Source organism: Canis lupus, chromosome 32 (genome assembly GCF_048164855.1).
Source record: "Canis lupus baileyi chromosome 32, mCanLup2.hap1, whole genome shotgun sequence".
Classification (NCBI taxonomy): Eukaryota; Metazoa; Chordata; class Mammalia; order Carnivora; family Canidae; genus Canis; species Canis lupus.
In genome coordinates, this window is record NC_132869.1 from 32,269,335 (window position 1) to 32,292,039 (window position 22,705).

General features: G+C 39.1%; 1 protein-coding gene across 9 annotated transcripts in view; it reads left to right on the forward strand.

The window, feature by feature from the left end:
• The first annotated feature begins 1,275 nt into the window (after positions 1-1,275).
• TRIP4 (thyroid hormone receptor interactor 4) overlaps positions 1,276-22,705 on the forward strand; it is a 57,116-nt gene continuing 35,686 nt past the window's right edge. For 5 of the 9 annotated variants that reach the window (XR_012022761.1, XM_072809065.1, XM_072809067.1 and 2 more), the window contains exons 1-7: positions 1,276-1,432; positions 5,787-5,956; positions 6,604-6,737; positions 11,054-11,266; positions 12,847-12,925; positions 16,488-16,617; positions 18,531-18,746. Coding sequence is in view for 8 of the 9 variants with exons in the window: in XM_072809065.1 (XP_072665166.1) it covers positions 1,332-1,432; positions 5,787-5,956; positions 6,604-6,737; positions 11,054-11,266; positions 12,847-12,925; positions 16,488-16,617; positions 18,531-18,746 (1,043 nt within the window). In the remaining variant the exon portion in view is untranslated. Of the gene's footprint in view, positions 1,433-1,492; positions 1,761-5,786; positions 5,957-6,603; positions 6,738-11,053; positions 11,267-12,846; positions 12,926-16,487; positions 16,618-18,530; positions 18,747-22,705 lie in introns of those variants that run through there. The other 4 variants (XM_072809071.1, XM_072809072.1, XM_072809066.1 and 1 more) reach the window with 3 other exon arrangements.

Consider the following 22,705-nt stretch of genomic DNA (forward strand, 5'->3'; position numbering starts at 1 on the left):
ATTAAGCCTTACTTTCAGGCTCCCTGCTCAGTGGGGAGTCTGCTTGAGATATTCTCTCCCTCTGCCCCTCCCTCTTTTGCTCTCTCTAAAATAAATCAATAAATTTTTAAGAAAATATAAAACCACTGCAGAATGGAGGATGGGTTAAAAAGGTGATGGGGATTAAGAAATGAACTTGTGATAAACACCAGGTGTTACATTAAGTGTTGAATCACTATATTGTACATCTGAAACTAATATTATACTGCACCTTAACTAACTGCAATTTCAAAAAAGTATTTAATTTATTTGACAGAGAGAGAGAAAGCTGGGGGGCGGGGGTTAGGCAGAGGGAGTGGGAGAAGTAGACTCTCGGCTGAGCAGGACCCTGAGATAGTGACTTGTCCGGAAGGCACTTAACCCACTGTGCCATCCAGGTGCTCCCAACTAACAGTAATTTAAATTAAAAAAAAAAATTAAAAGGACATTGTTGACAGAGAAAAAAAGTATTACAGAAGTAAAAAAACCAAAACAAAACAAATTTCACTAGGGAATTTAGGTGGAAATCCTTGAAAGCCAAATCCCAGTACCTGTTTTATTAAAGTTCCCGCCTCCCCTTGAGCTTCTCGGGTTGTCTTGACCCTCTTGGAAAAGACCTGGCTTAAAAAATAAACAAAGAGGTTTTAGCAGCAAGCATCTAGCATTGGACCACATGGATTAACAAAACCAGTACCACCAAAGCAAATCCTTACAGCGCTTCCTCTAGCTTGCAAGAGCTATTTTATTTTATATATATATTTAATTAATTAATTATTTATTTATGAGCGACACCGAGAGGGAGAGGCAGAGACATAGGCAGAGGGAGAAGCAGGCTCCCTGCAAGGAGCCGGATGCGGGACTCGATTCTGGGTCTCCGAGGTCACGCCCTGGGCCGAATGCAGACGCTCAACCCCTGAGCCACCCTGGTGTCCCCACAAGAGCTATTTTAAATGTTTTATATAAAACCAGAAAAAATTTAAAAGCTGGCATCTCAGATTAAGATTTTTATCTTTTCCTCGGCCGTGGGCGTTATAGGTAATCGTACTGGGTTGGCAGGATTCCCGATTCCGAAACTCTAGTTCTAACCACGCAGAAAAATCACGGGCGGACGAGCTCCGGCAGGAGCGTCAACAGCGCCAGGAAGCGGGAAAAAGGAGGTGGCAGCGGTGGGCGGGATCTGTGCTGGGGGCGGTGCCTCCGCGAGGGCGGTGCCGGCCCGCGGAACCCGCGCGAGCGAGGTCGGTGTTGCCAAGGGGACTAGTCCGGCGCCGGACGTGGGGTGGTTGGAACCCAGCTGGTTCCGGCTGGGAAAGATGGCGGTCGCTGGGGCGGCGTCCCGGGAGCAGCTGGTGGGCTGGTGCACCCAGGAGTTGCGGAAAACTTTCGGCCTGGATGTCAGCGAGGAGATCATGCAGTGAGGCCGGTTCGGGTCCCAGGAGGGAAGGAGCTCTGGGATGGCACTTGGCTGAGCGAAAGGGGAAGCGGGGAGGACTTAAAAGTTGATGAGAGTCAAGGAATAGGATAAAAAGGGCTACTGTCGGTCTCGAGGCGCTGAATCTTGACCTCTGGCTTTACAGTTCAGCGTCTGGAATTAGGGCATTCAGGCTCCACAATCGGCCGGGGAGGCCTTTTTTCTTAGGAGAACGCCAAATCTCTGATAATTAGTCCTCCATGACTGTCCCGGGAGCCGGTTTCCGTATAGATGCTGGAGACAAGGGGCAAGCCGAGTGGTCTTTCCAGAGGTACCTTGCAATGAGGATTTTTAGTTTGCCGGGATCTGGGTTGTGTCAGTTAGGATCTGGACTTTGAATTGAGGCTGCGGTGTTAAGGCGTAAATAGCTTCTGACTGAGGAGTCCCACGTTCTGGTTTTTTGGTTGTCATTTATCATTTTGGAGCCTCTGACAACTTGATTTCCCTCTGCATAGATTAGTTTCCTCGCCTGTAAAATGAATGATTAGCCGGGCTTATCTTTAATATTTATAATTCTTATGAAGTGGAGATGGTGACATAATTTACTATTTGCTTTCAGTGGATTATTTTAGTATGTTTGTTGCACTACATAACCGGTGCCAGGGCAACAAAGACAACTGAGCCCATTGGGTTCTGCCTGGTTGATGATTGGAGGAAATGTAAGGAAATGTAAGGTGTTGTGGGAACATGGAGTAAAGTACTCCCACTAAGATTTGAGAAACTTGGAAGGTTTACTTCAAGGGATGACTTTCACCCCACAACTAAAGGGTGGGTAAGTGGAAGGGCAGTGTTGAGGCAGAGGGCAAGACTTCTGCAAAGATTGGTCTTGGTCAAAGAGCCTGAAAGTGCTTCTTTTTTTTTTTTTTAAGATTTTTAAAAAAAACTTATTAATGAGAGAGAGAGAGAGACAGAGACAGAGACACAGGCAGAGGGAGAAGCAAGCTCCATGCAGGGAGCCTGACGTGGGACTGAATCCCGGGTCTCCAGGATCAGGCCCTGGACCGAAGGCAGACTCAACCGTTGAGCCACCGGGGCTGCCCCTGAAAGGGCTTCTTGATTTGATTTTTGTTCATAGATGGTGAAACCTGAATTGCCATTTCTAGGGCTTTTGTAGGAAGTGAGTTTCTGAGTTTGGAGAAAACAGACTTGTTGGCAAGGAGACTATTTAAAAAGCTTGTATTAAAGGTTTTTGTTTTAAACATTGGAATAAACTATATTAAAAAAAAACGCTACAAAATCACATGGCTTATCTTTACCCTTGTTTGAAGCAAAATCAGGTTAGTTTTCTTTTTTTTTTTCAAACACATTTTTTAAAAAGTGGAATGCTGTCTAATAAGATAATGAGACTTTGCAATATACCAAACAGAAAAAGTCACTCGGTAAGAACAAAAACAACAAAAAGATTGAGGCTATTTTTGATGGATCAATAATGTGGTATGCTTAGATGCAGTCTTCTCAGTCTCAGTATTCAATTGTATCTTGTCTGCTTAACCAGTATTAGGAAAATTCTGATTTTCATAAATTGTGATTTAACAGCTCATTTTGAAGCCTTAGATTTTTCTCAGTTAAATTTATCTACACCCTTAAAAAGCAGTGATCAGAAATTTAAGTTTTACAATTGAAGTATGGCTAAATACCTGCTTGCATTTTTTTACTCATAAGTTCTATAAGAATTGTTCAAAGCTTTATAAAAAGCACTGAAGCTACCTATAATATAATGGTATTTGAACTCATTTGACTTACTAGGTTTTTACTAGTAATTAATTGCACAACAGGCCATGATGCCATGATCAAAGCATTTTTGTGTAAATTTGCTGTGCTTTGCCTGTACTAATTAAAAAATAGTACCGTGGTAGTGCGCTAACTTAAACAATTTGGCACGAGTGGCCTGAATTTTTACAGACAGCGCAGAACTAGTACCTTCTTAATCAGTGATACACTTATGGAACATTAAGATTTGTACACAAGATTAGCAAATAAACTTTGTACTACAATCGGCCTTAGCTCCTGTTTTGCATGACCCTATTTTGATAAGATTTTGTATATAACACATTTGGATATATGCTATTTCTTATGATACTTTGTAAATAGTTAAAATAACATTCATTCCGATGTTTCTGGAAATCTTTAAATACTTCCCTGGTAGTTTAAATACTCCACTTTTATTTTTATTTATTTTTTTAAACATTTTATTTATTTATTCATAGACACAGGCAGAGACACAGGCAGAGGGAGAAGCAGGTTTCATGCAGGGAGCCCGATGTGGGACCGCATCCGGGGTCTCCAGGATCACACCCCAGGCCACAGGCGGCGCCAAACCGCTGCGCCACCGGGGCTGCCCTAAATACACCACTTTTCAATGATCCGGGGAGGTTCTTTGCAGAAGAATTCTATGAGAAATTGATAGCAATTAATCTTTTCAAGGGGGCTGCTCAGTTTCGGGATCAAGTTGATTAAACTGTAAAAGTCTTGAAAAACAATTGTATCTTTGTAAATCTATGATGGATTAGAAGATCCTCTTAATGAGGCTCAAAAGCATAGGTTTATTCACCTATAGATCATAACTCTGCAAATGTACCACCACATTAGGAAAACAACCTAATACCTATGCTACTAGTGATGGTACAATCACATGATTTTTTTTTTAATTTAAAGGGATTTAGCATTATAGTTTTTCCTGTATCTGATACCAGTGTGTCTGACTTACAGTTTATTCAGATCTTAGAATGCTTTCATGGTCTGATTTCTTAATTTACAAGTTATTTTTTCAATTCCTTCTTTCCTAATGGTGTAACATATTCACTGTAAAAACCTAAAAAAGATAAGAGATAAAGGAGGAAACCAAAATTACCATAATACCACAATCCAGAGGTAATCATTGTTTCTCTCTTAGAGTTTTTCCTATGCATATTGTAATACATTTTCAAAACATATTCATCTTAGGGGAAAAAAAGAAAATAAACTCTCTTTAATGATATAACTCAATGGTAATCATTTTGGTATATAACCTGGCCATTTTTTCTATATTTAAGTGTCTGTATATATACATTTCTTTTATAGCAATTGGGATTATATGCTCTACATTCTATCTTGGTATTTCACTTATTATATGAAAGCATTTTTTCAGGTCAATAATAATCATTCATAAATTTCACTTTTAGCGGCAGTATGTTACATTTTGTAAAGTCCAAAAACTTGAATTCATTAGTCTTTCCCATCAGTGGATGTTTTAAATAGCTTCTAGTTTTTCATTCATTGAAATAGTGATGCAGTTAACTCTTTTGCATAAATTTTCCTGTGTCTCATATTTCACATAGAGTCCTTTAAATGGGATTAGTGGATTATTTTTAAGGCAGTTCAAATATATTGGCCTGTCAATTTTTAGAAAAGTTATACTGACTTGAACTGTTGTTCTAGGAACCCTTTGTAACATTTCCTTAAAAATAGATCTGCCTAAAAAAATAGATCTGCTTATTCTAATGTGATCCTAATCTTGATTTACAATTTTTTAAAGATTAAAAGAAAAGTTTTTTTTTTTTTTTTTAGGTAATCTCTACACCCAGCATGGGGCTTGAACTCAACCCCAAGATTTAAGAGTAGCATACTCTACTGACTGAGCCAGCCAGCTTCCCTGAATTATACTTTTTGAGAATATTAAATCAACAAATGGTTAGATTGTCATATATACTCATATTTTTAACAAAAAAGAAATTTAAGGTTTTGTAGTATAGCTATTAAGTCATTTATGTTGCTAAGAAAATACAGTGATTGCAAGTATGTAGTTAGAGGAAGTATTCCTATGTTAAGGACAGCTCCATAGTCTATATTCAAAACGTTAGCTCTGGGCAGCCTGGGTGGCTCAGCAGTTTGGCACCTGCCTTCAGCCCAGGGTCTGATCCTGGAGACCTGGGATCGAGTCCCACATCGGGCTCCCTGCGTGGAGCTGCTTCTCCCTCTGCCTGTGTCTCTGCCTCTCTCTCTCTTTCTCTGTGTGTGTGTGTCTCTCATGAATGAATAAATAAAATCTTTTAAAAAAATAAAACAAACAAACAAACCCCAAAACGTTGGTTCTAATCTTCTAACAAGATTATATGAAGGTTGGGTTATGAACTACTTGAGGTCAGGATTTTTGTCATAATCAAACTTAGATCCCTAGCGTCTAGCATAGAATTTGGCTCAAAATAAACACTTTAATGGATTGATGAGTGGTTTGTACTACCTTGATTTCTGTTGTGATTATTGAAAGATATAGTGTAAGCAGATCTTGTTTCAAGAACTTATATTTTTGCTTCCCGAGGTATGTTTTGTCAATTGAGAGTGCTGAAGAGATACGAGAATATGTTACTGACCTCCTTCAGGGAAATGAGGACAAAAAAGGTCAATTCATTGAGGAGCTTATAACCAAATGGCAAAAGAATGATCAGGAGTTGAGTTCTGATGCTCTGCCTCAGTCCTTCAAAAAAGATGGTAAGTTAATATAATTCAGGGTTGAAATATTGGTAAGTGGGCTGGTTTATAGAACCTGATATTTTCGCCACTGCTGTTTCCTCACAGCAGAATCATATATGTGCATATTTTTAGTTCAGTTCAACTCAAACTGTAATGAATATTGTTTTAATTCAGACTTTTCAAAAGAAAATACCACAAAAATGCTTGTTTGCAGATACATATGTGGTTTCAGAATAGTTTGAAAAATTTATCCGTGGATTAAAAAAACACTTTTAAGTCATATGTATACCCAAATAAAAGTAAGTGTTGACCAGTTTTAGTATGAATAGCACTTAGAGGTAACTAGTTAAAAGATACAAAAGATAAACACCAACCTAAATAAGTCATTATACAGTTTATTAGATTTTAGTTTACTGTTGAATCCTAGTTAGTAGTCTTTATCATCAGTTATCTTGAAAATTATGGTTTAAATTTAATTCTGGTTTGAGAGGAAAAACTAACGTTAAAAGCTGCCTGAGTTCATATCTTTACTCTGAATATTAAGCGTCATCTTTTCTATATTAGCTGTTAGTTCATCAATGAATCCGGCTATTATCAATCTATGTACGTGTATGTATATATTTACATATATATAAATATATACGTAATTTTTTTTTTCTTTAAAGAAATGTTAGATGGGCAGAGATCAGGAGACCAGTTAAAGAGGAGTAGGCGAAAAGGAAGAAATAGACAGGAAGTTCCTGCATTTGCTGAACTTGACACAACCAAGGAGGTCAAAACACCTTTTGATTTGGCCAAGGTGAGTGCTTGTAGAATGAATCTTTTTCTAGCTCTATGGAAAAGGTGAGGTGACTGATACTTTTCAGAAAGCAAAGTGTACAAATTGGTCTAGAATGGCAATTTTCAAAAAATGCATGAATTTTATGGAAAAATGATATATCACTTTTTACATGGTAGATTTTTTTTTTTAAAGATTTTATATATTTATTTGAGAGAGAGAGAGCAAGCGAGCACAAGCCAGGGGAAGGAGCAGAGAAAGGGAGAAGCAGACACCCTCCTGAGTAGGGAACCCGATGGGTTCCATCCCAGGACCCAGGATTATGACCTGAGCTGAAGGTAGACACTTATTTTTTTTTTTAAGATTTTATTTATTTATTCATAGAGACACAGAGAGAGAGGGGACAGAAGCACAGGCAGAGGGAGAAGCAGGCTCCATGCAGGGAGCCCGATGTGGGACTCGATCCAGGGTCCCCAGGATCACACCCCGAGCTGCAGGCGGCGCTAAACTGCTGCGCCACCAGGGCTGACCTGAAGGTAGACACTTAACCTGCTGAGCCACTGAGGTGCCCTTATATGGTAGATTTTTTTTTTTTGCAGCCTGATTAAATAGTTATTAAAGGACATCTTGGTTAGAAATGAGATTGAGAAAGAGATATATATAAGATGGAAAATATTTAATAAAGTGCACCAGGACTTCAACATTTTGTATATGGATTTTTTTACTAAAAGAATGCATGATTCTAGCTGTTATTAAGAATGTTCCTGGGGGGGATCCCTGGGTGGCTCAGCGGTTTAGCGCCTGCCTTTGGCTCACGGCGTGGTCCTGGAGACCCAGGATTGAGTCCCACATCGGGCTCCCTGCATGGAGTCTGCTTCTCCCTCTGCCTGTGTCTCTGCCTCTCTCTCTGTGTGTGTGTGTGTGTGTGTGTGTGTGTGTGTGTCTCATGAATAAATAAATAAAATCTTAAAAAAAAAAAAAAAAAAAAGGAATGTTCCTGGGGCACCTGGGTGGCTCATTTAGTTGGGTACCTATTTTCAGCTCAGATCATGATCTCCAGGTCCTAGGATATAGCCCCAAGTTTGGCTCCCTGCTCAGCTAGGAGTCTGCCTCTCTTTCTCCTTCTGCCTCTCCCCACTGCTCATTCTTTCTTTCTCTCAAATAAATAAATGAGATCTTTATTTTTAAAATTTTTTTTTAAAAGATTCTATTTATTTATTCATGAGAGACACAAAGAGAGAGAGGCAGAGACATAGGCAGAGGGAGAAGTAGGCTCCATGCAGCGAGCCTGATGCAGGACTTGATCCCGGGACTCCAGGATCATGTCCTGAGCCGAAGGCAAACGCTCAACTGCTGACCCACCCAGCCATCCCAAATGAAATCTTTGAAAAAATAAAAAACAAATGTTCCTACTTTGGGCCATGTACCACTGCCACCACCGTCATCATCATTCATTTCTTAGAGTTTTTTTGTATTTTCTCATGGCTCTCAAAATAGCCCTGTGACGTAAGCAGAAATATTTATAATCAGGGAAATTTGACAAACTAAATTTCATAATAGGAATAATTATGCCAAGATGGAAGAGAGGTGATCCAAAAATTCTGAATGTGATGACCATGTAAAAAAAACATTGCAAAGTGTTTACAAAATAATGTTAAGTTAAAGGGAAAAGAATAGAGACTTAAAAGCCTTTTATCAAGTGGAATAAAATAAGTAAAGAAGCATCACAAGCAAAAGAAAAAACAAATGACCAATAAACATGAAAAGATATTTAACTTTACCAGTTTGTCACCCTAAATGCCTGAGACTTTCTCAATTTTAGCACTGAGAGTGCCGTATTCTGAGATTTTCCTAAGTCCAGGGCACACCAAAATGATTGGTTACCATACTAGTATTCAAATAAATACACATTAAATCCCTACAGTATTACATATAATTTTAAATTGTTAAAAGATTTTGGGATCCCTGGGAGGCTCAGTGGTTTAGCACCTGCCTTTGGCCCAGGGCGTGATGCTGGAGCCCTGGGATCGAGTCCCCTGTTGGGCTCCCGGCGTGAAACCTGCCTCTCCCTCTGCCTGTGTCTCTGCCTCTCTCTCTTTCTGTCTATCATAAATAAATAAAATCTTAAAAAAAATAAATTGTTGGGATCCCTGGGTGGCGCAGCAGTTTGGCGCCTGCCTTTGGCCCAGGGCGCGATCCTGGAGACCCGGGATTGATTCCCACGTCAGGCTCCCGGTGCATGGAGCCTGCTTCTCCCTCTGCCTGTGTCTCTGCCTCTCTCTCTCTCTCTCTCACTGTGTGCCTATCATAAATAAATAAAAATTTAAAAAAATAAATAAAAATAAATTGTTAAAAGATTTCTATTTTTTAATTTTATGTATTTATTTATTTATTTATCCATGAGAAACTGAGAGAAGGCATGGGACATAGACAGAGAGAGAAGCAGGCTCCTCTCAGGGAGCCCAATGTGGGACTCAGTCTCGGAATCCTGGGATCATGCCCTGAATCAAAGGCAGACGCTCAACTGCTGAGTCACCCAGGCATCCCCCAATTTTTTTTTTCCAAAATTTTTAAAATAGAATATTGGGATGCCTGGGTGGCTCAGTGGTTGGGCACCTGTCTTCAGCTCAGGGCGTGATCCCGGGGTTCCAGGATCAGTCCGGCATCGGGCTCCCTGCATGGAGCCTATTCTCCTCTCTCTGCCTGTGTCTGTGCCTCTCTCTGTGTCTCTCATGAATAAATAAATAAAATCTTAAAAAATAAAATAAAATAAAATAAAATAAAATAAAATAAAATAAATAGAATATTCAGTGATGGTGAAGTTATATTACTACAAGATCCCCCTGTACACTATTGGTGGCAGTGCAAATTGGCCTAAGCTTTCTGGGGGACTGTATGGCAGCATACATCAAGAACCATAGAGGTGTTCATATCCTTTTGACTTATTAATATGACTCAAAAATCTAACTTAAGTAAGCAGAAATACATACAAAGGCACCTGGGTGGCTCAGTCAGTTAAGTGACCAACTCTTATTTTCAGCTCAGGTTGTGATTCCAAGGTTGTGAGATTGAGCTCCACACTTAGCATGGAGTCTGCTTGGGACACTCCCTCTCTCTCTACCTCTGCCCCTGCCTCCTGCACTCTCTCCCTCTCTAAAATAAATAAATCAATCTTAATATATATGCAAAAAAAAACTTGAAGATTTGAACTGACTTGTTTAACAGTAAAAGATTAAATAAATATGGTTCCCTCATTTGATGGAATACCATGCAAGTAATAAAATTGTTCTCCAGAATATATAATTAGGGAAAACATTCATAAAATATTGAGTAAAAATGCATAAATGAAATATGTATGTCTGATTTTCTTTTAAGATTTTATTTATTTATTTTAGAGAGAAAAGTGAGGGCAGCCCGGGTGGCTCAGAGGTTTAGCACGGTCTTCGGCCCAGGGCGTGATCCTGGAGACCCAGGATCAAGTCCCACATTGGGCTCCCTGCATGGAACCTGCTTCTTCCTCTGTGTCTGCCTCTCTCTCTCTCTCTCTCTCTCTCTGTCTCTTATGAATAAATTAATAAAATCTTAAAAAAAAAAAAAAGTGAGACAAAGTGTGAGTGGAGGGGGAGGGGCAGTCTCCCTGCTAAGCAGGAAGCCTGATGCAGGGCTCCATCCTAGGACCTCAGGATCATTTTCTATTGTGTCATCTTTTTCTGATGGAGCCATTTTTTTCTTGATTTTCCTTTTTTTTAAAAGGTTTATTTATTTGAGAGAGAGAGAGAGAGAGAGCATGATCAGGGGGAGGGGCAGAAGGAGAGGAAGAGAGCATCTCAAGCAGACTCCCTGCTGAGTGTTGAGCCCAACTTGGAGCTCCATCTCATGATCTTAGATAATGACCTGAGCCAAAATCAAAAGTTGGATGCTTAACCAACTGAGCCACTCAAGCACCCCTTTCTTGATTTTTCATATTTTTTTTTATCATATTTCAAAATCTGTATCATCTACTAGTGGAATTTTTGTTTCTTATAATCTCTAGTTGTGCTTAAATGTGCCACATAAATAGTTTATACTGCTACATTTACCTTCTACCAGCTATAATAGAGGGCTGAAAGCTACTAATAGAAAAAGCAAGGCATATCAGCTAGTTTTTCTAGAATATAACCTTTCTTCAGATCCTTGATGATAACCCTTAATTTGTATCTCTCCCACTCCTTTCCTTCTGTCATGATTCCTAGGTGGTGTATAAGTTGTCATAGAACAGAATTGAGGTTTTTCTCTTCTTGATTATTTTCATTGCTGTTAACTATTTGATGTTATTTCTGATATCTTTGTACAATTAGGCACAAGAGAACAGCAACTCCTTAAAGAAGAAGACAAAGTTTGTCAGTTTATACACAAAAGAGGGACAGAACAGGCTTGCAGTCCTGATCCCTGGTCGCCATCCATGTGATTGCCTGGGCCAGAAGCACAAGCTGATCAATAATTGTCTGATCTGTGGGCGTATTGTCTGTGAACAAGAGGGCTCTGGCCCCTGCTTTTTCTGTGGTACTCTGGTAAATTGTTTCTTTTATATTTTATTTTACTGACCTTTGGTTGAATATGTAGAAATTGCCACATCCCTGGCAATTTCTCTTTTACTTAGGAAATGTCTTCCCTCAGATTTCTAATAAATTCTAGTAGCAGGAATTTGATTAATCAAACACCCAAGGCTATGTCTTAGTACTGAGGCCTATTAGGGAGAAGTGTTCTGAGTAGATAAATTGTTGAGGACTCTCAAGTCTTGTGCTTATAACAGGTTATTATAGCTTCTATTTCCAGGACACCTTTTTTTCACCTTGTTTGTCTGAGAGAATGACCTCAAGAGTGTGGTAGTAATGACTATCTTATAAACACCCTAATGAGTTGTCTGGAAAACTTGTTTTGCCATTTAGTGGGCTGGCAGAAGCAATGGCATTGGTGTTGATGAAGGCATCCATTTTATATTGCTTTATGTTCCCTTCTCTGATAGGTCCTTTAATTATTCAGTACACTCAAAAAATAACCTGGATGGCGGATGACCTGAAAAATGAAGTGTCCACCATAAAAAATAAATATTCATAAAACAAAACCAAAATTTCATAAAATGGCAATAAATGTCCTCTGATATGGGGCTTTCTCTAGAGAAATTCCCTATAGCTACTGGCAGGAACTTTGTATGCCACTGAGGGAACTTCTAGGCAACTTCAATATTTTCCACTAGATCCTATGCGTCCTTCAGTTCAAGACACAGAGTAATATAAAAAACATTGGCCTTGAAGTCTTGCAGTTTTATAAACTCAGTATGAAATTGTTTTTAAATAATTCCTTTTATGCCTCCATTCTTACAACTGCAGTGATTTTATAATAAACAGAACTTTTTCTTTGCTTCATGTATTCATTATTTTATAAATAGGTAATATTTGAAGACAAAGAAATGAAATATGTATAGATAAAAAAATTAGACTAGTTTTCACTGGTGGCACTGTAATTTGCTTTTTCTGATTCTTTTTAATAAGACATCTTATAATTTCTTCTATAAGACTTACATTTCATAATTAGAACTGGAAGGCTTTTTAAAAAAAGTATATTTTTTTCAATATTCTAAATGATGGCAAATCATTGTCATTTGGAGGTAGGTTAGATTTTTTTTTTCTTTTTTAAGAAGTCATTCAGGGACACTTCCAGTGAGATCAGTTTTTTCTATGATTTATAAAAGAAGGGGGAGGGACGCCTGGGTTGCTCAGTGGTTGGGCGTCTGCCTTTGGCTCAGCGTGTGATCCTGGAGTCCCGGGATTGAGTCCCACAATCGGGCTCCCTGCATGGAGCCTGCTTCTCCCTCTGCCTGTGTCTCTGCCTTTCTCTTTCTGTGTCTCTAATGAATAAATAAGTAAAATCTTCCCAAAAAGTGGGGGCGGGGGGGAGTTGGAAAGAGACTAAGGAAACTCATTTGGATACGTGTATTTTTGGTGTGTGTGTTTGGATAAAAAAAGCACCAACAATTTCATTATTTTATTGCCATATCTAATGTATAATTTGAGGTTACATTTTAGGTATATCAGGCCAACAAAATTAATGTAACTATTGGATCATGTATCCTGCTCTTATTACTTTATAGGTATGTACTCGTGAAGAACAGGATATTTTACAACGTGATTCAAACAAGAGCCAGAAACTGTTGAAGAAACTGATGTCAGGTAGGCAGTAATCTTCTGATTTTGTTCTAACTGTAATTGTTGCTTTCTTGTATCCTGGTATGCAATATGCAATTTATTCACGCATTTATTCTACAATCGTATTTTTTTTTAAAGTTATTAAAACCACATAACAGGGATGCCTGGGTGGCTCAGTGGTTGAGCATCTGCTTTCAGGTCAGGTCATGATCCTGGGGTCTAGGGATCAAGTCCCACATTGGGCTCTACACCGGGAGCCCAGTTGTCCCTCTGCCTATGTCTCTGCCTCTCTCCGTATATCCCTCATGAATAAATAAATAAAATCTTTAAAAACAAAAACAAAAAGTGGGACGCCTGGGTGGCTCAGTGGTTGAGCACCTGCCTTTGGCCCAGGGCATGATCCTAGAGTCCCAGGATGGAGTCCACATTGGGCTCCATGCATGGAGCCTGCTTCTCCCTCTGCCTGTGTCTCTGCCTCTGTGTGTGTGTGTTTCTCATGAATAAATAAATAAAATCTTTAAAAAACAAAAAACAAAAGTTTTATTTAATTTTTAAATTTTTTAAGAATATGATTTTTAAAAATTGAAGTATAATTGACACAAATTGTCATATTAGTTTCAAGTGTACAAGATAGTGATTGACGGTTTTGTATGTTGTGAGGTGCTCACAAGTATAATTACTACTATATGTCACCGTATGATGTTATTAAAATACTATTGCTTGTATTCCCTATGCTGTATCTTTTATCCCTGTGACTTAGTCATTCCATAACTGGAAGCCAGTACCTCCCACTCCCCTTCATCCTTTTTGCCCACCTCTCCATCCTCCTCCCCTCTGGCAACCACCAGTTCTCAGTATTTATGGGTCTTTTTCTGCTTTTGTTTGTTTGTTTGCTTGTTTTGTTTTTAGATTCCACATATAAGTGAAATCATATGGTATTTGTCTTTGTGATAATTTTTGACACTTAGAATGTATTTGCTGTATTTACCAAAATGTACCAATCTACAATAGTGCAGTGACTAAAATCTGTCACTACTGAGTTTTGACATTTCAAATATTTTTGTCTTTATACTTAAATTTTTTATTGAAGAGATTGAACATGTCTGCATATCTTTTCACTTAGGATTTCTTTAAGGTCATTGTTATAAGAAAAGATACTTCTAAGTGTCACGTGACAGTATACAGGGTGGATTGGACGAGTGCTACCCAGGAGCCTTTGGAGCATGGGTTTGGGGGAGGGGAAGGGAAACACAAAAGGCTCTGAGGCTTTTTAAATACAGGGACTCCATCAGGTTTATGAGAGTCTAGAAGGAATCTTTTTCTATCTTTAGTTCGAGTGATCTTTGTTGGGGCACCTGGGTGGCTCAGTGGTTGAGCATCTGCCTTTGGCTCAGGTTGTGATCCTGGGGTCCTGGAATCGAGTCCCCCTTTGGTCTCCTGCAGGAAGTCTGCTTCTCCCTCTGCCTGTGTCTTTGCCTCTCTCTCTCTGTGTCTCATGAATAAATAAAATCTTAAAAAAAAAAAAAACCACTAAGTGTTTTTCTTACATTCAGAACACAAGAATCTCTGTCTCTCTCTAATCTTAAAAGAGAGTTTTGACAGGACTTTGAAGGTCAGCCTTCATTATAGCCTCATTTTCCTAACTCATCTTAGGTCTTTTTTTTTTTTTTTTAAGATTTTATTTATTTATTCATAGAGACACACAGAGAGAGAGGCAGAGACATAGAGGGAGAAGCAGGCTCCTTGCAGGGAGCCCAATGTGGGACTCGATCCTGGGACCCTGGGATCACGCCCTGAGCGGAAGGCAGATGCTCAACTGCTGAACCACCCGGGCTTCCCAGAGTTAGACTGAAGTTTAAATCTTGTTTCCACCTTCTATTTTATACCTGAGTAACTCAGTAAGTTTATTATTGTCTCTGAACTTCAGTTTTCTTTTCTGTGAAGATAATATAAACTTTTTTCACCATTATTTATTTATTTTTCTATTTATTTAGTTTCTAGTTTTGCTGTGTGAAAGTACATTTGTTTGTTTGTTTATTTATTTATTTATTTAAAGATTTTATTTATTTATTCATGAGAGACACAGAGAGAGAGAGAGGCAGAGACACAGGCAGAGGGAGAAGCAGGCTCCATGCAGGGATCCTGACATGGGACTCGTGGGACTCGGGATCCTGACATGGGACTCGTGGGACTCGATCCCGGGTCTCCAGATCACACCCTGGGCCGAAGGCAGCACTAAACCACTGAGCCACCCGGGCTGCCCGTGAAAGTATGTTTAAAGGTCATAGTCAGGGATCCCTGGGTGGCGCAGCGGTTTGGCGTCTGCCTTTGGCCCAAGGCGCGATCCTGGTGATCCAGGATCAAATCCCACATCGGGCTCCCGGTGCATGGAGCCTGCTTCTCCCTCTGCCTGCGTCTCTGTGCCTCTCTCTCTCTCTGTGACTATCATAAATAAATAAAAAATTAAAAAAAATAAATAAATAAAGGTCATAGTCAGGGCAGCCCGGGTAGCTCGGTGGTGCCGCCTTTGATCCAGGGCGTGATCCTGGAGACCTGGGATCCAGCTCACGTCAGGCTCCTTGCATGGACCCTGCTTCTCCCTCTGCCTGTGTCTCTGCCTCTCTCTCTCTCTCTCTTTCTCATAAATAAATGAATAAACTCTTTTAAAAAATAAAATATAAATAATAAATAAAGGTCATAGGGCAGCCCAGGGGTCCCCAGCGATTTGGCGCTGGCTTCGGCTCAGGGTGTGGTCCTGGAGTCCCAGTATCAAGTCCTGCTTCAGGCTCCCTGCGTGGAGCCTGCTTCTCCCTCTGCCTTTGTCTCTGCCTCTCTCTCTCTCTCTCTCTCTCTGTCTGTCTCTCATGAATAAATAAATAAAAATAAAGGTCATAGGGCAGCCCCAGTGGCGCAGCGGTTTGGCGCCGCCTGCGGCCCAGAGCGTGATCCTGGAGACCCTGGATTGAGTCCCACGTCAGGCTCTTTGTATGATGCCTGCTTCTCCCTCTGCCTGTGTCTCTGCCTCTCTGTGTGTGTGTGTGTCTATCATGAATAAATAAGTTAAAAAAATCTAAAAAAATAAAAAATAAAGGTCATAGTCAGCCCTATCCAATAAAGCTGTTCGTTTATAACACATTTTTATATTGTTGAACATTTGGCACCCTTAGTGATCTAAATTTTCATACTGGGAATGCCTGGGTGGCTTAGCAGTTGAGCATCTCAGGGTGTGATCCCAGAATCCTCTAGATCGAGTCCCACATCAGGCTTCCCACAGGGAGTCTGCTTCTCCCTCTGTCTATGTCTCTACCTCTCTCTCTGTGTCTCTCATGAATAAATAAATAATAATCTTTAAAAAAAAATTTCCATATGGGAAGAAATAGATCCTAATGTATACTGAGAACCGATGCTGTGTCAAGCCATGCTTGATAAGTAAAGCTTGACTTGTATATTTATTTTTTATTGAAGTGAAGGCTGTCAGCCATCTGGTGTAGAGCCAGAGCTTCTGATATTTTGTTCTTTGCTGTCCAGTGATACAACTAATTTATATTATAGGCTGACGCCATTTGGTTTCCTTATTGAATTTCAGGGACGGAGAATTCTGGAAAAGTGGACATCTCTACCAAGGACCTTCTTCCTCATCAAGAATTGCGAATTAAGTCTGGTCTGGAGAAGGCTATTAAGCATAAAGACAAACTGTTAGAATTTGACAGAACTAGGTATGATGTAGTTGGAATAACAAATGCTAAGAAATAGACTGATTTACAAATTCTGGCCATTGATATGTTTTTAGGGTGGAGTATGAAAGATTCACAGCAAAACAAGAGCTCCACTGCATATGAGGCCTACATCTTGTCTTTTAATTCATGTTTGAATAAGGTAGGCTCCCATCAAGCCAGCAACGGGATCTTACCCTACAACATTTTTCAATGTTTGGCAGATTCTAGTATTCTCCCCGAAAGTTGATTTGGTTTAACAGAATTCCCCGGTTGTCCCGCTTGGAGCCATTCATTCCATCAGTCAGCATATGTCAGGGTGCCTACTGTGTGTAGGCTGCTGTGCTGGGCTCTGGGGAATCTGTAAGGAATGGCATCTGGGAGAAAGTAGGTAGTGGCTTCTCATGAGAAGGCATGATTTACCCTTCCTTCCCTTTGACACTAAATTTGTTTTCTGATTTAATGATCAATATATTAAAATGTCCCTAAATTGGCTTTTATACCCCTACATTTTTATCATTTAGCCCATTGAATTCTGTTTAGGAGACAGTTTCATTGATTTGTTAATTCTATTTTTTTATTTCTTTCACCTTTTTCTTTTGGATAAAATATGTATTTGAGAGCCAGTTAGTGGTAAAAAATGTTTAAATAGGATTTATATACTCATTTCTCAAAAAGCTGAGAATCTGTGAGGGTCCTTGGAGAACCCTGAATCTCTTATTTATTGTAACTGATCTAGGAGTCTGTTCCTGGCATTTATAATCCTTTGGTTAGATACACTTTCTACTAAACTGTTTGCTATGAATCTGAGATAGAACTTTGAAAGCTCTTTCTTAAGTAAGCCCATCACAAGGTTTGGAACTCATATTCACTCTTAACCCTTTAAATATCATTTCTGTCCCTCCCTAATAAAACTTTATCATTAGAAATAGAATTGGCAGTAGAGTATATTCCTTGGTAAATGGAAACCAGAAGGGGGTCTCTCCCTGCTGATATTGCCCCCTTTTCTTATGTGTTCCAAGGTACCAGTTTCATTATTTAGGTTCACATAGAGGATCAATTTTCTCCTGAGCTCTCTGAAATTTCCACTCTCAGACTACTTTAAAACTTGCATAATTCTAGCTGTGAAAAAAAAAAAAAAATTCTAGCTGTGTCCTGAAAAATTGAAATCAGTATTTAAATCTGATTTCAGTATTTCCTTGTACTTGTGTGTATCACTGATTTGTAATTATGCACAAATTCAGTTGTGACTGGATTTGTACCTTTGGAGCAGTCACTTAACATCTGTGAACCCCAGGTTCTATTATCTACAGAACAGGAGAGTTGGATCATCAAAATTCCTTCTAGTTCTCAGTTTCTTCTTTGGTATGGTCTTAGAAATAGGCCTAGATTGTCCTACCTTGTAATTTGACCCAGTGTTTTAGTGAGAGACTAGAGATAAGTTTGGGGGGAAGGGAGCAGAGACTGACTTACAGTAGTACAGTAGTAGGATGTTCTAAGAGTAAGTCATTCCCGGATAGAACTCAATTTCTAAGGGAAAGGGCAGCAATTGGGCATAGCAAGAATAGACCAGGCCCCAATTATAAAGGGCCTAGGATATTGAGTAAGCTGCCAAGACATGAACTCAGATGCAGCAAAACCAGGTGGAAGCCCAGTTATGGCCGGACTAGTAAAAAAAAAAAAAAAAAAGGACAGTGGGTTATGATGCTGTGTTTTTTTTCTGCCTAAGAGTGAGATTAATTTTAGGAGCTGAGCTGAGCCTGCAGTTGGGATAAGATACATGCAGAAGCTGGGAACCAAGCAGAGCTTGACCTGATTTTGCAACTTTTTTGGGCATCTCTATTTGAGGTAATAATCTTCAGGATAGCAAGTCCCTCTTGACCCAGTTGACATGTGTTCTTTTTTTTCCTCCTTAGCATTCGAAGGACCCAAGTCATTGATGATGAGGCAGATTACTTTGCCAGTGATTCTAACCAGTGGTTGTCTAAAATTGAGCGGGAGACCCTGCAAAAGCGAGAAGAGGAGCTGAGAGAATTTCGACATATGTCTCGGCTCTCTAAGAAAATCACCATTGATTTCGCAGGCAGAAAGATTGTGGAAGATGAAAATCCACTAGCAGAGTATCATAGCAAGTAAGTGGGCAGCACCAGAAAGGTTTTGGAAGGGAGAAGTTTGACTGTAAAGGATTTGCCCCCTGTCATGGATCTATTATTTTTATTGATTTAAAAAATAATATATTCATTTGGAATAGAAATGTATAAGAGTAGCTAAGAAAATTTTGAAAATGCACAGTAAGGGGAACTTGTCTTCTAGATATTTCCTGTAGTTTGATAAAACAAAACAAAGCAAAACAAAGAAAACAACCTTTTTAAAACCATGAGGTACAGGCTGCTTGGGTGGCTCAGTTGGTTAAGCATCTTCCTTTGGCTCAGGTCACAATCCCAGGGTTCTAGGATTGAGTCCTGTATTAGACTCCCTGCTCAGCAGGGAGCCTGCTTCTCCCTCTACTCTTCCCCATGGGTTGTGCTCATTCTCTCTCTCTCTCTCACAAAAATGAAGCATTGAGGTACAGTTTGGGCCTGGGGAAAGATCAATGAAAAGTAAAGGAATCTAGAAACAAATCTGCACTGTGTATACTTGTGTCTACACATGTGTAAATTAGTAATTGAAACAGGTAGCATTTCTCTCTTCTTTAAAAATATTTATTTCAGAGAGAGAGAGCGTGCAAGCAGGTGGAGGGGCAGAGGGAAAGGAAAAGGGAGGGAGAGACTCTCAAGTAGACTCCCCACTGAGGGAGATATCTGACACAGTGCTTGATCCCAAGCCCCTGAGATCATGACCTAAGCCAAAATCAAGAGTCAGACACTTAACTAACTGAGCCACCCAGGCGCCCCTGAAACAGGTAGCATTTCTAAGTAATAAGGAAAATGTTAAATATATGATGGGATGATTGGATGCCATGTTGGAAAAAGCTACATTATATCTCTACTTCAAACCATACTCTGATAATAAGTTTGACTAAATAGTCAAATGTAAAAGAGACAAAAGAATCAGAAAGAAATAAAGAAATGAAGGGGAATATAGGTATATAGTCTTGGTGTAAAAAAGCTCTTTCTAAGCAAGATACAAAACCCAGAAATCAAAAAGGCAAGATATTTTAAATAAAGTAAAAAAAACACTACCAAACTGAGAGAATACTATAAATGTTTTTAAGTCAAAAAGGGTTATCTATAGTATATAAAGATGTCCTGCAAATTGAAAGATACATACAAAATAATCCCGTAGAAAAATGAGCAAAGCCTAAGGACAATTTATAGGTGAGGAAATACAAATAGCCTATAGGTGTTTTTTTAAAATGCTCAACTAGTTATAAGGGAAATGCAAATTTTAAAACATAGTGTATCATTAAATTGGCTGAAGTAAAAAAAATGTGTATATAAAATATCGCATAATCTATGAGTATAGGAAAATGGATATGCTCTTTTACTGTGGATGGGACTAGTAAAATGGTACAGCCTCAAAGCAAAGTAATCCAAAAGTATGGATTTGGGGTGATTATGATGCATCAATGTAGGTTGATTAATTTTTATAAATGTAGCACTCAAGTGAGGAATGGTTGATAATGGAGGAAGCTATAGATGTATGAGGGACAAGGAATATATAAGAAATGTGTGAACCTTCTGTTCAGTTTTGCTATGAACTTAAAACTGCGCTAAAAAATAAAGTTTAGGGACACCTGGGTGGCTCAGCGGTTTGGCTCCTGCCTTCGGCCCAGGGCGTGATCCTGGAGATCTGGGATTGAGTTCTGCATCGGGATCCCTGCATGGAGCCTGCTTCTCTCTCTGCCAATGTCTCTGCCTCTCTCTCTCTCTCTCTCTCTCTCTCTCTCTCTCTGTCTCTCATGAATAAATAAATAGAATCTTAAAAAACAAATAAATAATTTTTAAAAGTTTAATGAAAAAATTTCCATCATGGCCAATTTCACATTTCCAACATGAAGTCACTGAACATAGAGTTCAGAGATAGGGTATTGGTGCCAGCATAGCACTGAAAAGAAAGCACAGGATCTCACTGCTTTCTGTTTTGCAAATGGCATGGATCTCTCTCTCTCTCTCTCTCTCTCTCTTTCTCTCCCTCACCCCCTCTTTCTCTCTGTCTTCCTCCCAGCCCCTCCTCAAATACACACAACCAGATATTTGTAAGCGTAGTAATGCTTTCCACAAAGTCCAATCCTTGGTCTTCTCTTTCAGATCTGGCAAATCCATCATAGAATTTTCCGAAACAGAGGATATTCTCTCCATAAAAAAAATTCTACCATTAACTTCAAAATAATTGTTAGTTCTTACCTAGTACATACTTGATACATAGATATAAAGAAAAAAAATTATTTTTGGGTGATGGAATTTTTCATTTATCCCCATCAATTTTTATTTTCCAGTTATAAATTGCCTTTATTATAATAACTTTATTTTTATGTTCAATAACAAATGGTATAGCCTTTTATTTTTATTTATTTTTTATTTTTTATTTTATTTAAAGATTTTTATTTATCTATTCATGAGAGAGAGAGAGAGGCAGAGAGAGAAGCAGGCTCCATGCAGGGAGCCCGATGTGGGACTCAATCCCAGGTCTCCAGGATCACGCCCTGGGCTGAAGGTGGCGCTAAACTGCTGAACCACCTGGGCTACCCGGTATAGCCTTTTAGAAGTGAAATTGAACAGTATCTCAAATTGTATCTTAAATTATGCATATTTTTTGACTTGTGAGCTATAACCAGGTAGCAGAATGCTAGTTTCTTCAACTCTCTTTCAACATTAAAAAAAAAAAAAATTGCCCATCTGACACATGAAAAATGGTATTTATTTCATCAAAATTTTTATTCACATTTTTTTGCTTTGGTTATATGCTAGTAATTCTGAATATTTTAAAAATGTATTGGTTAGCTATTTGTATTACTTCTTTTATAGATTCTAGAGTTGTAGATACACTTCCCATTAGTTATGTCTCAAATCTGTTTCCTTCCTTCAGATCCCACTATCCATCCCTCCATTTTATTTAGACTCACCTATTCCCTCAAAAATTCTTGTTATTTTTTTTCTTTTTTCTTTAGCTTCATACCTGCGTTTCTGCTGTTTCCTTGGTTTGGAAATCTTTCCCCCAGTCTTTGCCTTTGAAATACCTACCTACTTGATACAACAACTATATCATAGTAATAGCTACGTCTTTCCATGTTTTGTTCATCATCTTCATAGCTGTCTTAAACCTGCCATTTGGAGTCAGAGCTTCTTGAAGGCAAGACCATGTCCTCCACACCTTTTTTTTCTTAAGCTCCACATTGGGCTTATTGCAGGGCTTGAGCTCATGACTCTGAGACCAAAACCTGAGCTGGGGTTAAGAGTCTGATGCTTAAACGACTGAGCCACCGAGGTGCCCCTCCTCCACACTTTTAAGTCACCTTGCATGTAAGACGTTTCTAACAAATCTCTCTTTAATTCTGTTCAATTAAATTATATTTAAATGGCCTTTCCTACTGGTAAATGCTTTTCATTATGTTGTGCCTCACAATTACCATTATCCACAGACATTTGTCAAGCATCTGGCAGGGACTTGGAGTACAGCAGCAAGTAATATAGAATAAGATACGGTTCCTGCAAGACCTGTGAGCTCTTACCAACCAGTGGGATTAGTTCTGTAGTCTTTAAATGAATAATCATTACATTCTTTTGTGAGTTTAGAGCCAAAATAAATAACAAACACTTTAGGCACAGGATGACATGGGCTATATTTAATGACTTTTTAAATAGTAGATGTTATAGGACTCCAGAGAAAGGTGTAAGCACTTTTGTGCTGGACCAATAGAGGGCCTCATTAGAATTTCTGGGCCTTGAAGCAAGGATAGAATCCAGGACAGCAAGGAGGAGTAGAAGGAGACTCCTGAGTGGGCAGAGTACTGAATGTGTTGAGTAAATAGGCTGCTACAGAATACTCTTCTGTGGGTCAGACTATTTCTAGGCAAGTTTTCTTATCTTGGCATTTTTAGTAATCTTGTTAAACAGATGGATGATTGTAGTATGCCCTACTTATTTTCTTA